Source organism: Hippichthys cyanospilos, chromosome 15 (genome assembly GCF_059441005.1).
Source record: "Hippichthys cyanospilos isolate Australia breed blue-spotted pipefish chromosome 15, RoL_Hcya_1.0, whole genome shotgun sequence".
Classification (NCBI taxonomy): domain Eukaryota; kingdom Metazoa; phylum Chordata; class Actinopteri; order Syngnathiformes; family Syngnathidae; genus Hippichthys; species Hippichthys cyanospilos.
This window is the reverse complement of record NC_142383.1, coordinates 16,941,890-16,954,638: the sequence shown is the minus strand read 5'-3', so window position 1 is coordinate 16,954,638 and position 12,749 is coordinate 16,941,890. Positions and strand designations below refer to the sequence as shown.

General features: G+C 40.4%; 1 protein-coding gene across 1 annotated transcript in view; it reads left to right on the top strand.

The window, feature by feature from the left end:
• lamc3 (laminin, gamma 3) overlaps positions 1–12,749 on the top strand; it is a 71,955-nt gene that overhangs the window by 13,844 nt on the left and 45,362 nt on the right. The window contains exons 3-4 of the mRNA XM_088435874.1: positions 7,882–8,012; positions 9,693–9,877. Of these exons, the coding sequence (XP_088292000.1) occupies positions 7,882–8,012; positions 9,693–9,877 (316 nt within the window). The remainder of the gene's footprint in view (positions 1–7,881; positions 8,013–9,692; positions 9,878–12,749) is intronic.

Sequence of the window (12,749 nt, the reverse complement as noted above, 5' to 3'; positions counted from 1 at the left end):
GCTTTTCAACGGATACACAAACTCGAAGACAAGAAAGCAAAAATCATCATTAAAGTCATCGCCCTTGTATTGGAATTATGTTGTATAACTTCACACTTACGTGTAAAAAGGCATTATTGTGATTTTTTGTTTGTTTGTTTTTCCCATTTTATAACAGCTCCCATGTATCTTCCCGACATGTCTGCGAGTACTCTACTCATTTTGGATATAGAATATTTACAGTAAACTAGGGCCGGGCTGTCTCATTTGATTTATTCGTCATTTTAAAAAGCAAAGTTTTGATGGCTAAATTGTGGATTTTAAAGAATTGGAGCATTTAAAGGAGTAGTACGCTTATTTTGCCATTTTTTACAGTAAAAGTTAATATTTTATCGATAATTGACTCCTTTAGCTACGTTTTAGCCAAACACTTGAAAATAAATAAATAAATAAGACAAGACACGTGCTCAGAACTGAATGTCTGGAATTTGCATAAACCCATATATGTTATATGCTAGCATTGTCGGCAGATTTTCATTACCTTGAAATAGATGCATTTTAATTTTAAAAGACAAAATATTGCTTGAAACAAGCAGGGTTTGCATCTAACATGTTGATGGATTGAGAACAGGTGCTAAACAATATTTTAAAAAGTCTGTCTTAATTAATTGAAACAAGTTTTTAAGTATATATATGAATAAAACTTTAAAATAAATAAATAAATAAATAAAACTCAAATGTAAAATGTACTCATAGTCTCCTGGGAACCACTTTCATAATCACTTCTATTTTGCATCATTTTCTCCGACTAGAAGCTCACATGGGAACAACTACTGTCACTGTTAGAGAAGAACGCGCTCTTCCGAATTTAATTTGATGACTCACTTCTGGTTATATTTCACACAAAATCTTTGTTTGGGTCCGGGTGTGCTTCATCACTTCATTTCTATACGTCTATCACTTGATTTAGTAGAATAATTCGTTATTGTCATTGCAACACATACTATGTAATTTACTAGTTTTCTATTAGCATAGCGTCACCAAAATAGTAAACAGTTTTTCAGCAAGGAACCGCGCGGTTCACTACGTCTGTATATAAAACATGAAAGGGTAAAATTTCCATAATATCTCCCCTTTACATTATTCATATGTAGCTTGTACAGCTTTCTGCGAAAAAAAAAAAAAAAAAAAAAAAGTGGGCATTGTTTAGTCGACAGTGACGGAAGACATTTCCATAGTGCAAAGTCCCACCGGTTGTCCCTTGAAGCCTTTAAAGCCCAAGAATAATTGCGATGATTATTATAATCAATGATTTGCTTCAAAGCAAACACATCTGTATAAAGGAGACCTTTGCGCTGCTCAGAAGAATGATGGACGGACAACGTGAAGTGCCCCAAAGTGCCGACACGCTCGCTTTTTTTTTTTTTTTTTCCGAATACTGCATTTCTGTAGAAACAAGCATTTATTGGATCGGGCCAAAAAACACAACAAACGAATCTCGCGGGAGGTGAGAAGGCCATTGGTCATTTACGGCGACTCCACTTGGCATTTAGCGTCAATGTCCCGCCGTTATGGTTTATGGATCGTTAAATTAGAACAACGCACGGCGGGATGACACAAGTGTTGAAAGACACTTTTCGGTTAATCACACTGAAGCTGTGCCGGCCGTTTGGATTTTGGCCAAAGAATTGTTTTCTCTTAAAGGTTGACCGGTCTGGAATGACTGGAACGGATTGTTTTATTTCCGCGAATGGATCGCCACCAAAATACCGAATAAGTCAGCCGATGTCTCAGACGTGACAGAAGGAATTAGATTTGCTTTATGCAAATGGTCGCAAGCATGAAGCTGACAACGTGCGGTGAAATTTTGGGATTCGCAAATTCATTTGAACGTACTGTACTTGCAAATCAATAAGTTTTGAATAATACTTTCGAACGTATTAGTCAGCCGGTCGATAGATATATCTAGAAATTCCAATTTATTCCAATTTTTTACAAAAGAAATCTAGATGCCGCCCGGTTCTCCTGCTCTCCCGTCACGTGCGTGAGTTTCATGTGGGAGACGGGCACTCCTACAAGACAAGACTTTGGGGGAGAAGGGGTACGCTCTGGAATGGTTGCCAGACAAATGTCGATATTGCACATATTTAATCTGATTAAATATAATAAATTGAAATAAAATAAATATAATTTATTTATATAAACAATAACAAACAGGTAACACTTGAAATTCCAATTTATTCCAATTTTTTTACAATAGAAGTCTAGTTGCCGTCCTGTTCTCCTGCTCTCCCTTCACGTGCGTGAGTTTCATGTGGGAGACGGGCAATCCTACAAGACAAGAGATAAGTGATTTGCTCATTGGTCGATGGTCACGCCGGGAGCAAATCTCTACATTTCTTTAGTAAAAAATTTGGAATAAATTGGAATTTCAAGTGTTACCTGTATGTTATTGTTTATATAAATAAATTATATTTATTTTATTTCAATTTATTATTTTTAATCAGATTAAATATGTGCAATATCGACATTTGTCTGGCAACCATTCCAGAGCGTACCCCTTCTCCCCCAAAGTCTTGTCTTGTAGGAGTGCCCGTCTCCCACATGAAACTCACGCACGTGAAGGGAGAGCAGGAGAACAGGGCGGCAACTACATTTCTATTGTAAAAAAATTGGAATAAATTGTAATTTCAAGTGTTACCTGTTTGTTATTATTTATATAAATAAATTTTATTTATTTCATTTCAATTTATTCTTTTTAATCAGAATAAATATGTGCAATATCGACATTTGTCTGGCAACCATTCCAGAGCGTACCCCTTCCCCCCCAAAGTTTAAACCCCGGTTCCTCGCGACCTTCATGTCAGCAGGCCCAATCGAAAACGATCGGATGGAATGACAAGACGCTCCACGACCTCTGACCCGGTGGCATGTTTCAAAGACTCTCGGGATTGAGACCACCTGGGAGCGCAACTCGGTGACCCGACGTGATGAGGTTCAAATGGGTCAAAGGTCAAACTCGGGGAGCAACACATGGTGTCAACGTGCCGGCAGCCACGAAGGGCCTGCGCGGGCCACTCGCACCCCCAAATGAAGTGCTCCCAGCCGAAATGGCCTCTCAATCCACCCTATACGTGGCCTATTTATTTCTCATCGCGTCCTCCCGTCAGTCTTATCGCTGTTCTCCGAGCCAGGAGTGCTCTTGAACACGGCGAGGCCCAAGCAGCCCGAGATGGAACCCGAAAAGGGAATTGATTGCTTTTCTGTCAGGTGGCTTTTGTTATTTTCAAACACTACGTTCCAGCGGTTAATGATGTTTGGGTTAAATGATCTTGACCACTCGAGCGACTTCAGCGATATTTGTATGGAGGCGGAGCAAAATTTCCCCCCCAAAAAAGGGCCGGCTGAGTCTGAAATGTTAAACTTGTGGTCAAAGCCAATAAATGGGATGCCTTCAGGAGCCGCTAATTACTTGAGAGAGGTATTATCACTCCCTTTCACATGGCCTATTAAAGTCATGAATTTTCGCCGCTTTTCGGACGGCGGAAGCCGATTTGCGAAGTTGAAGGATTTGGTATCCGAGGCGTAACAGAGCCAGAAGGGAATAGTTGGAAAGTCAGGACCGGGGAGGCTTTAACGGTCGACACTCAATTTTCCTCATGCGAACACACACACAAAAAATGCTTTGTTTTCCGAACTCGCTCAGTGGGTAGCTGTGAATTTTGAGCACATTGGGTTATTAAAAAAAATGTTGGGTAGTTTTATTGTTTATTGTTAGTTGGGTTGTCCCAATTAAATCACCTAAAGGTGTGTGTGAAGTGACTAAACCATAAAATAACCTTGATAGTTTGGCGTTTTTGTGGGTTATTTGATTTATTCTATTCGACAAATTTGGGGGGTATTTATTTCATCCAAGTATGTGTCAAATGAATAACTGGTTGTGTTTTGATCGTTGGGTTTTGTTACATCAATAAAAACTAACCCACAAAAACACCAGTTTTTATAGTTTTATCGGAATGGAGTATTCGAAAAACACCAGTTTTTGCGGGTTATTCTATTCATTGGACTAACATTTTAGGGTTATTTGTTTCACCCAAAGGTTTTGTGAGAAATGACTCACCCATAAATGAACCTTGAAATTTGGGTTGTTTTGTGGGTTATTCTATTCGACACAACTTGTGTCAAACGTTTGTATGAAACATTCTTTGGGTTATTTAATTCAATTTTATGATTTGTCTTGTGTGTTATTCTATTAATTTTAAACACATTTTGGGTTATTTAATTCATACAAAAAGCTATTTCATATAAATAATCCATAAAACAAACTTGATAGTTGGGTTGTAACAACCTAAAAATGTGGCTTTTTTGTGGGTCATCCTATTCATTTGACAGAAATTTTAGGGTTATTCACTTCAATAAATAACCTATAAAAACTATAGAAACTTGATTCTTGAGGTGTTTTGCAACGACCCAAAAATTGGGCTGCTCTGTTTGTTATTAATTTATTTGCCCTTACTAATTGCGTGAAATTAATAACACATAAAACAACCTGAATAATTTGTTTGTTTTCGAGCAAATAACCTCCCAAATAGTGTTGTTATGTGGGTTACTGTATTCATTTGACCCAACCGTTTGGGTTATTCCTTTCATCCAAAAGGTTTGTGTAAAATGAACAACCCATGAAATTACCTTGATCGTTGTGTTGTTTTGTTGCTCCGTTTATTTTTGTGGTTAAATTCCTGACCCCAAAAGTCTGATCGTTTTGAACCAGATGGCCTATTTTTAAACTGAATTCTGTTATTTTTTTTTTAGGAACTGAAATATTGGGAGCCGGTTCTCCAATCGCACTTTTGATTCCCATTTTTCCTTCCTCACCCCTCGCTTTTCAAACGGGCGCAATCGCTTCCGACGGCTGCCGTTGAAACGCTTAATTTTGCTGATGCGCGGTATCATCCGTGCAAAAGAAGACAAAAATCACAGCCATTCATCTCCATGATGGAGAGGAAGAGTTATTAGTCGCGCTTGGGGGATCTGCGCTAATTGTGTAAGAAAAGCTAGCAGGCCGGCTTGTAAATCGCACTTATTTCACAGAAAGACGGTGAGTTCCTTGAGGTTAATTAGCATTCCAGTCAGCCCCATTACTTTTTATTTGTGCAAATCACAGCAAAAGCTTAATTAACTTTCACATTCCGCTCGGCCGTACACTACGGGGGAGGCGCTGACGCCGGGCGCCACTCGCGCCCGAGAAAACACTAATGATTCAATTAGCATCCGCAAAGATTCACGGGCTAACATACGTGGCGCTTCCAAGTGTTGTCGTAACCTTCGGGAACGGACGTCGCCCGGCGTCCGCCTCGTCCCGCCGCCCGTTCGGGGCGATGCCCTCCATTCGCCCACTTAATCACGTTTTAATTTAATCGCTTAACTTCGCCGTGCCCCCAATATGAAAGTTCCCTCTTTGCCCTCATTGGCATTCCGTTTCACTTTGAAGAGGGCGAGGACACAAAGTAAGGCGGCGGACAAACAATTCCGAGTATCCGTACCAATTTTGTCTTGGGGACGATATACTGATCCGTACTGCTATGTCTTATGTCCAAGTACCGTAATTCCCAAAATATAAAAAGCATGGGCGTGTCCTATAAATGGTAACAAAGAATTGATTCTTTTTATTAATTTGACGCCATTCGGGAAAGATTAGCTGAGTTTTGACGGACAGATGAGCATTATTATTTCATTCGTATTCTTACTTACGATAATTTCCGTGACAGAACGAGCTAGAGGGCGGACATCTGTTGCCTGCCGCAGCTAACGGCAGGGCATGAAGTTGTTACGCCATTATTTCCGATGAAAGAAGCGAGCAGACTGAACCAACGTCCGAGTCCGTCCTCGTTCACGTCAGAATTCTGACTTTAAACCGAGAATTCCGACTTTAAAGTCAAATTCTGGGAATAGAAAAAGAATTCTGCGATAAACCCTAAACCTCATCCGTATGTTTCCAATTAAAATGTAATCATAGTACAACATTTTGTTCATTTATTTGGTAGTTTCTGAACACTGAAAAAAAAATGCATTCATTTTGCTTTATAGCGTTCGTTTCTTAGTAAGAGCCATCGACTTACTTTAAAAATGCGTAAATATGATTTGTTACAAGGTCAGTCCAACATCGTCACATAAGTCTAAATATGATGGAGTCCATATGCAGATGCATATTCCCCAAAGTGTGCCTTTTTCGAACCGTCATTTGTTTTGACCTTTACGTGGACACATGGCGGCGCGCGCGCCAATGTGTGTGTGCGTCTTTACAGCCGGCGAGGGAAGCGTGTGTGAAGTGTCTATCGGAAAGTCTCTTCAAGCCCAAGGCGCAAGTGGCGGTGGCGCCCAGGGATTAAAATGCTAATAAAACAGGCAAGATGCATTTGCAGGTTTTTAAGCCTCATGAAATATGCATGACTCCCCGTCAGGCCGACGCAGAGGACGGCGCTCGCCGAATGCCACTGACACCATCGCCGACATTTTTTTTGTGTGTGTATGCGCGCTGTAGATAAATGTCATTTTAACCTCTGGCGCTATCGATCCATCTAAGCACCGACCTCATTTCTGATCTAACTCCTGAACAACCTAGCTAGTTTAAGACCTACGGTTCCATCGACCTATTGTACCTTCTGTATTCAATTCGAGGTTTTTATCGTCTCAGATTTGACTCAGACTTTGTGGTTTTTAACTCAGACTCTTGAACCCTAAAACTTTAAAAAGTAACCTGCAGTATTCTGTTGGAAGGAAATCGAAGACACAAATGGTACCACGTTTAACTTTTGTGGTTGTAAAAATCGTAGTTCACGGTCTTAGGGTCTACTCAAGTTCTGGAGTAGGACTCTGATCTTTTGGACTTGACTTGAATTCAGAGTTTTTTGACTCTCAACCGATTCAGTTTTCTGGTGTTTCAAACTAGACTCCCGACAATCTGGCATTTGGACTTGATTCTCACTCTCGATATTTTTATTGACTTTATTGAAAACAATGTAAACAAAAAACATATTAATGGTTATTTAGTCACGGGAAAACTCGGAAAACGAGTTCGGAAAACGGTCGGAAAGTTGAGATCCGATGTGACGACCTGCTAATTAGCATCCGCTTTGATGCGAAATGGTGCGCTAAATACAATAGGCGGTCCTTGACTGTCCAAGCTTTCTTAATTGGTTTAGTACAACAAAGACCCGACTAGCACGCCCCACACTCAGCGCCACTTTTCAAACAACGGCAAAGTCACAAAGCAGCCAGGAATCCAACTTTTCTCTCAGGCGATCCGCTTCAAATTCTCTTTGACGCTTCCCAGCGACTCTCCTCCCTTTTACATCGCCTCGCTTCTATCTCGCGCTTCCTCTTGTTTACCGTTCCCGCGTTTGTTATCCCGCCCGCACTTTCTTCTCGCTCCATCCCGTCTTTACCTTTGCGGCGGATTCAAACGGAGGAGCTACAAATCGTATCAAAGCCAAGAGCTTAGCACAAGCGCTGGCTTGTTTTGCTTGTGTGTTTTGTATACATAATCTTTTATTTCCAACCTCTTTTTATTTTACATTAATTTGGTTTTCAAACACAAATAAGACGGACTTTTTTGATACATTTATTGAAAATGGCTTCTTGGGGTCGGTTTTACGTTCACTTTTAGAGCGCCGCTTATCTGTAATTATCATAAAAACTTCTTTTTTTAAAAAATATGGTGTGTTGTCCAAGAAAAGCGACAAAACATTTGTGGTAATTTGCACATCTCAGATGGTCCTAAAGATAGATTTTGTGCCCATGGCACTCTGGAAAAACGTGAAAAAACTTTGACAACCCGAGTTTTAGATCATCATTCTGATTCGATCATTTTTTTCTTTCCCCGCTGCCTCTTTTGTTTGACAGGAATGGGTGACAGCCACCGACCTCTTGGTCTCGCTGGACAGGCTCAACACCTTCGGCGACGAGGTCTTCAAGGACGCCAAAGTGTTGCGCTCGTACTTCTACGCCATCTCCGATTTCTCCGTGGGCGGCAGGTAACTGACGCCTGAAAATGTGCAAGTGTGAGGACAAGTCAACTGTCCTTATTTTTCTGTCTTTTTTTGGTGGATTAGTTCAAACAAAAGCACAACGTTTAAATACATGGTCAGATTCTGAAAGTAAAAAGAAAAGTAAGCAAAAACGCCTTTGATTCCGAGACCAGACCCTCAAAAAGTGGTCTTGAGATCAGTCGAGAACTACAACACTGTGGCGGGGCTGCTGTTTTGGTTAGCGAGTCCAAATGAGCTGGGTAAATAGTTAGCTAACAGGTCAAGTCTCTGCCTGCGCACGCTAGCTGCTGCAGCTTTGGCTAGTAACCGAGTTCTTATGCGCCTAGCATACTTTTAGTCCACTGGGAAAAACTCAGCACGTAGCGGGACTTAAAACCGCAGTTGTTTAGCACTCTCGGTGAGGAGAGAGTAGCAGGCGGCGCATCTCCCGGCGCAGGTAGCGCAGTTAAGTATTTGCCACCAAGCCTTCAGCCGCTTTCTCAAATTGATCTGACACCTGTCACGGCCGCTCAGGCTCAGCGGCGCGGCCGTGACAGATCGGCCCGGCAACGTCTCGACACCTGAGGGAGGAGACCCGCATGACAACGTGTTAGTCAGGCGACACATGCTGCTTGGGCGACACCCTCATAACCGCCGCGCGCCCGGGCCGGCACCGTGACATTTTCATAAAAGCCAGGCGTCTTGCACGCACGCGGCGAGAATTACAAGCCAAACGGCCTTTCTGTTGACATTTGATGAGTGTTGCAGACACTTTGAAATGAATTCCGCCGTCCTCGTTTGAGTGACGGCTCCAATAAGCGAAGCCCCGGGCCCAATGCGGTTCGGTGATATGACGCGCGGAATCGGTTTAGAGACCAGTCGCTTGACGTCGCCAGGAAATGGTGGACGCTACCCGCAGGACTTTGTTGACACCTCTGCACATGCAAAACAGCGAGGGAGAGTTCCGTGGAGGTTCTACAGGACGGGTTGTGGTCTGGTATTCTGCTTGTTTAATTCAATTAAGTGCTTCTGCAAAAATATTTTGCGCCCCACCACTCACAGAATTGACTATAAATGAGATCCTTAACTGTGAAAATTGTATAAATATACCTAAAATTGTGTCATTAACATTAAGAATTGTAAAAAATAGCCATGTAAATCAACTTCCAGCAAATGTTCACTTTTTACAGTGTTTATACAGGTTACAGCTTATCCTGAATCTGAAAAAAAATGCTTTAAGTTCATCTCACTGCCTGAAATTGAAAAAAAAAGTCAAATTTGTATTCAAACTAGGAAAAGTTTGATCAACTGGACCATATGATGCTGAAAAACAAAATTAAATTAATAAATACTATCTTAAGCATTTTAAACTGAAGAAAACGATGTAAAACATTGTGCTGAATATTTCTTGGAAAGCTCATTCATTATTAATTTGATTTATGAAAAAACAATGTTGTAGACAGCAACTGAAAAAGTTTAAAACACCCGCACAGATTTTTACAACATCTGGTTTCATTGATGCCCTAACCCCACCCCCTTTGCAAAAACAATTATTATATTCAAAGTCCATTCATTAATTCAGTCATTTTCGGATGCATACGTCTGATTTTGTGAAAACACGTCGCAAATAAACATACTTTTTTCAATCACTTGGTTAGATAATTGTTACATCTTTGCCATCCTCAGATGCAAGTGCAACGGTCACGCCAGCGAGTGCCTGTGGGCGGAGCTTGGCAGCGATGGCGGAGACGGACGCCTGATCTGCGCCTGCCAGCATCACACGGCTGGAGACGACTGCCAGAGATGTCAGCCCTTCTACCAGGACAGACCCTGGGCCAGGGCCACTGGCGAATCAGCTAATGAGTGCTTGCGTAAGTGGCTTCTGCTATGAAACACACATCGAAAAAAAAACAAAAAAAAACATTGGAGTCTAAAAACAGAACTCAGTCCAAAAGTTTATAATGTGGTCGTTTGTCATTTCTCAGCACTTCTCTACAGAGCTGTAGTTTCCAAAATTTTACCTAGCTAAAGATTACCTAGCTAACTAGTTACCTAACTAGTTTGTCACCTGTCTACTGACTAGTTAGCTAACTGAAAATGCTTCGCAAAACTTGAGAAACAATTTGAAAAATAGACTTAAGAATTGACTCAAGAACAAGACTCGGATCGAAATGTAAACAGCTGACCCGATTTCTCCAAAATGTTGCTTAAATATTTAGCAAGCAAGCCTACCAACTCACTATCTCATGAGAAATGCTGTACAAAACTACTGAAATAATTTCTAGCTGATGCTAGGTAGTTTCTTAAAAATTTAGATAAGCTAGCTAGCTACATAGCTAGCTACCAAGAAATGCTTTGCAAAACTAAAAATGATTCATAAACGTTAGTTAGTTCCCACCTACACATTGAGGTTTGAGGCTAAATAAATAGCTTGCTAACAAGAAATGCTTCGCAAATCTAAAAGTGAGTTGCTAAACAGTTAGTTAGTTAGTTAGTTAGTTAGTTAGTTAGTTGCCACCTACACATTGAGGTTTGAGGCTGAATAAATAGCTTGCTAAAAAGAAATGCTTTGCAAAACTAAAAGTGAGTTGCTAAACAGTTAGTTAGTTAGTTAGTTAGTTAGTTAGTTAGTTAGTTAGTTAGTTAGTTAGTTAGTTAATTAATTGCCACCTACACATTTAGGTTTTAGGCTAAATAAATAGCTTGCTAACAAGAAATGCTTCGCAAAACTAAAAATGAGTTGCTAAACAGTTAGTTAGTTAGTTAGTTAGTCAGTTAGTCAGTTAGTTAGTTAGTTAGTTAGTTAGTTAATTGCCACCTACACATTGAGGTTTTAGGCTAAATAAATAGCTTGCTAACAAGAAATGCTTCGCAAAACTAGAAATGAGTTGCTAAACAGTTAGTTAGTTAGAAAAAACAATTACTGCAAAGTATTGTTTACATAGGTAGCAAAGATTTACTAGCAACCGCATCTATACTCACAAAAATGTTTGTTTATTAATCAGTAGTAGTTTTTGTCCCCAAAAAAGTTAAGACTTTGTCACTCGTACCTTTGAGTCACAATTTAAAAATATCGCTTCTAAGACCGTAGCGCGCGTGCCCACCTTCAAGGATGACATGAATTAAAAACTAAAGAAATACGGGCTGCTGTCGTACATTCTATAAATATGCGGGAATTCTGGAACACACTGTACCTTTTGAAGCGGCATCTGTGTTTTTTGTGTCGAGGCGCACATTTGATGTAGCTTTGCACATCTGTTTGCCAGAAGCATCGGCGGCGTGTGTGAACCGGAGTGTTTATCAGTCTTGGCTCATCACGCTTTGACGGAAGGCTGTCAGGGAGAACTCGGAATTGGCTCGCTTTGGGGGAAATAACAACATAAAGCCTACAAGTCCCCCCCCCCATTGAAGTCGATTTTGCAGCGCGCGCTTGTTTTTAATTACTCCTACTCTTAATTCCGAGCAGCAGGCGCTTTAAATAAAATAGCGACTTAATCAGCGCTGTCTAATACTAAATAAATAAATCATAGAAGAGACACAGAATGTGAAGACTGTTCTGTGTGTAAAAACCATGTTTTTTCGGTTTTTGCTCCACAAGTCTTTGTAATTGTGCTTTAGCCTCCATAATGCTCTTCCGCTACAGGGGACTTTGTTTATTTACTCCTAATTATGAGCAGCAGAAATAATAAGAAACTCGAGAGCCATATCTTTTAATTCCGCAACATTAAGTTGAGCTCGTTTATTACAATAAAAATGGAATGGCTTAAAGTTCCCGGTGAGGAAACATATTGTTAAGGCTAACTAACTAACTAGCGTTTATCAAACGTTTTTTTGTTTGCAAAGCTTTTCTTGTTAGCGCGCTAGCTACGCAAAAAATTTGCAGTAATTGTTTTTTTTTTTGTTTGTTTTTTTGCAGTCTAGGTAACTAACTAACTAACATTCTTCGTAAAGAGGTTCTATGGTTTTGTAAAGCATTTCTAGCTAGCTACTTCATTGGATAGCTAGCTAGCGTAATATTTATGTAACAGAGAAATCAAGTCTGGTGTTTATGCAAAACCAAGATATTTGTAATATTTTGGTGTACTGATTTGTATTATTTTTTTTTTTTACTTTCCTTCGAAAGCTGTTCGATAACCAACTAAATGTCAGGAAAACTCAATACTCCATGATTTACAGCCAACCTCAAACATCAATCTAGATCGCGCAGAGATCCAGCCATGCACTGGAACTAACTAACTAGTTAGTTACCTAACTTGCCAACTAACTTACGAGCTAGTTTGTTAGCTAGCTTTACAATGAAACGTGAAAACGTTTTGTTCACTGAGAACAACAAGGCTAATTTAAACAAAAACAAGTGTAATAAGGTTCAAGCTCTGTTATAACTAGCTGCCTAACTAGTGGTTGGTTATTTAGCTAGCTAGCTAGCTACCTTACTACTTGCAATTAATCAGTAATGCACATGTCAAGAGGCTGCTAAAGAACACCACTCACACTTTGCTAATGCCCACCAGAACCATACCTCCTGCAGGGTCGCGTTTTGCAAATTAAAGAGTGCTCAGAAGCGGCCGATGGGGCTTTGATGTGATGTGCTGATAGCCTCCAAGGAGACATTTGCGCACAGACATTTAAAGTGCAATGGCAATGTGGCCGATGCCGGAAGTATATGTATACCTCGACACCCCCACGTGCAGTGACTTTCACATGTATGCTGATTGATTAGCAGTTGAAACCCTACCTCAGACT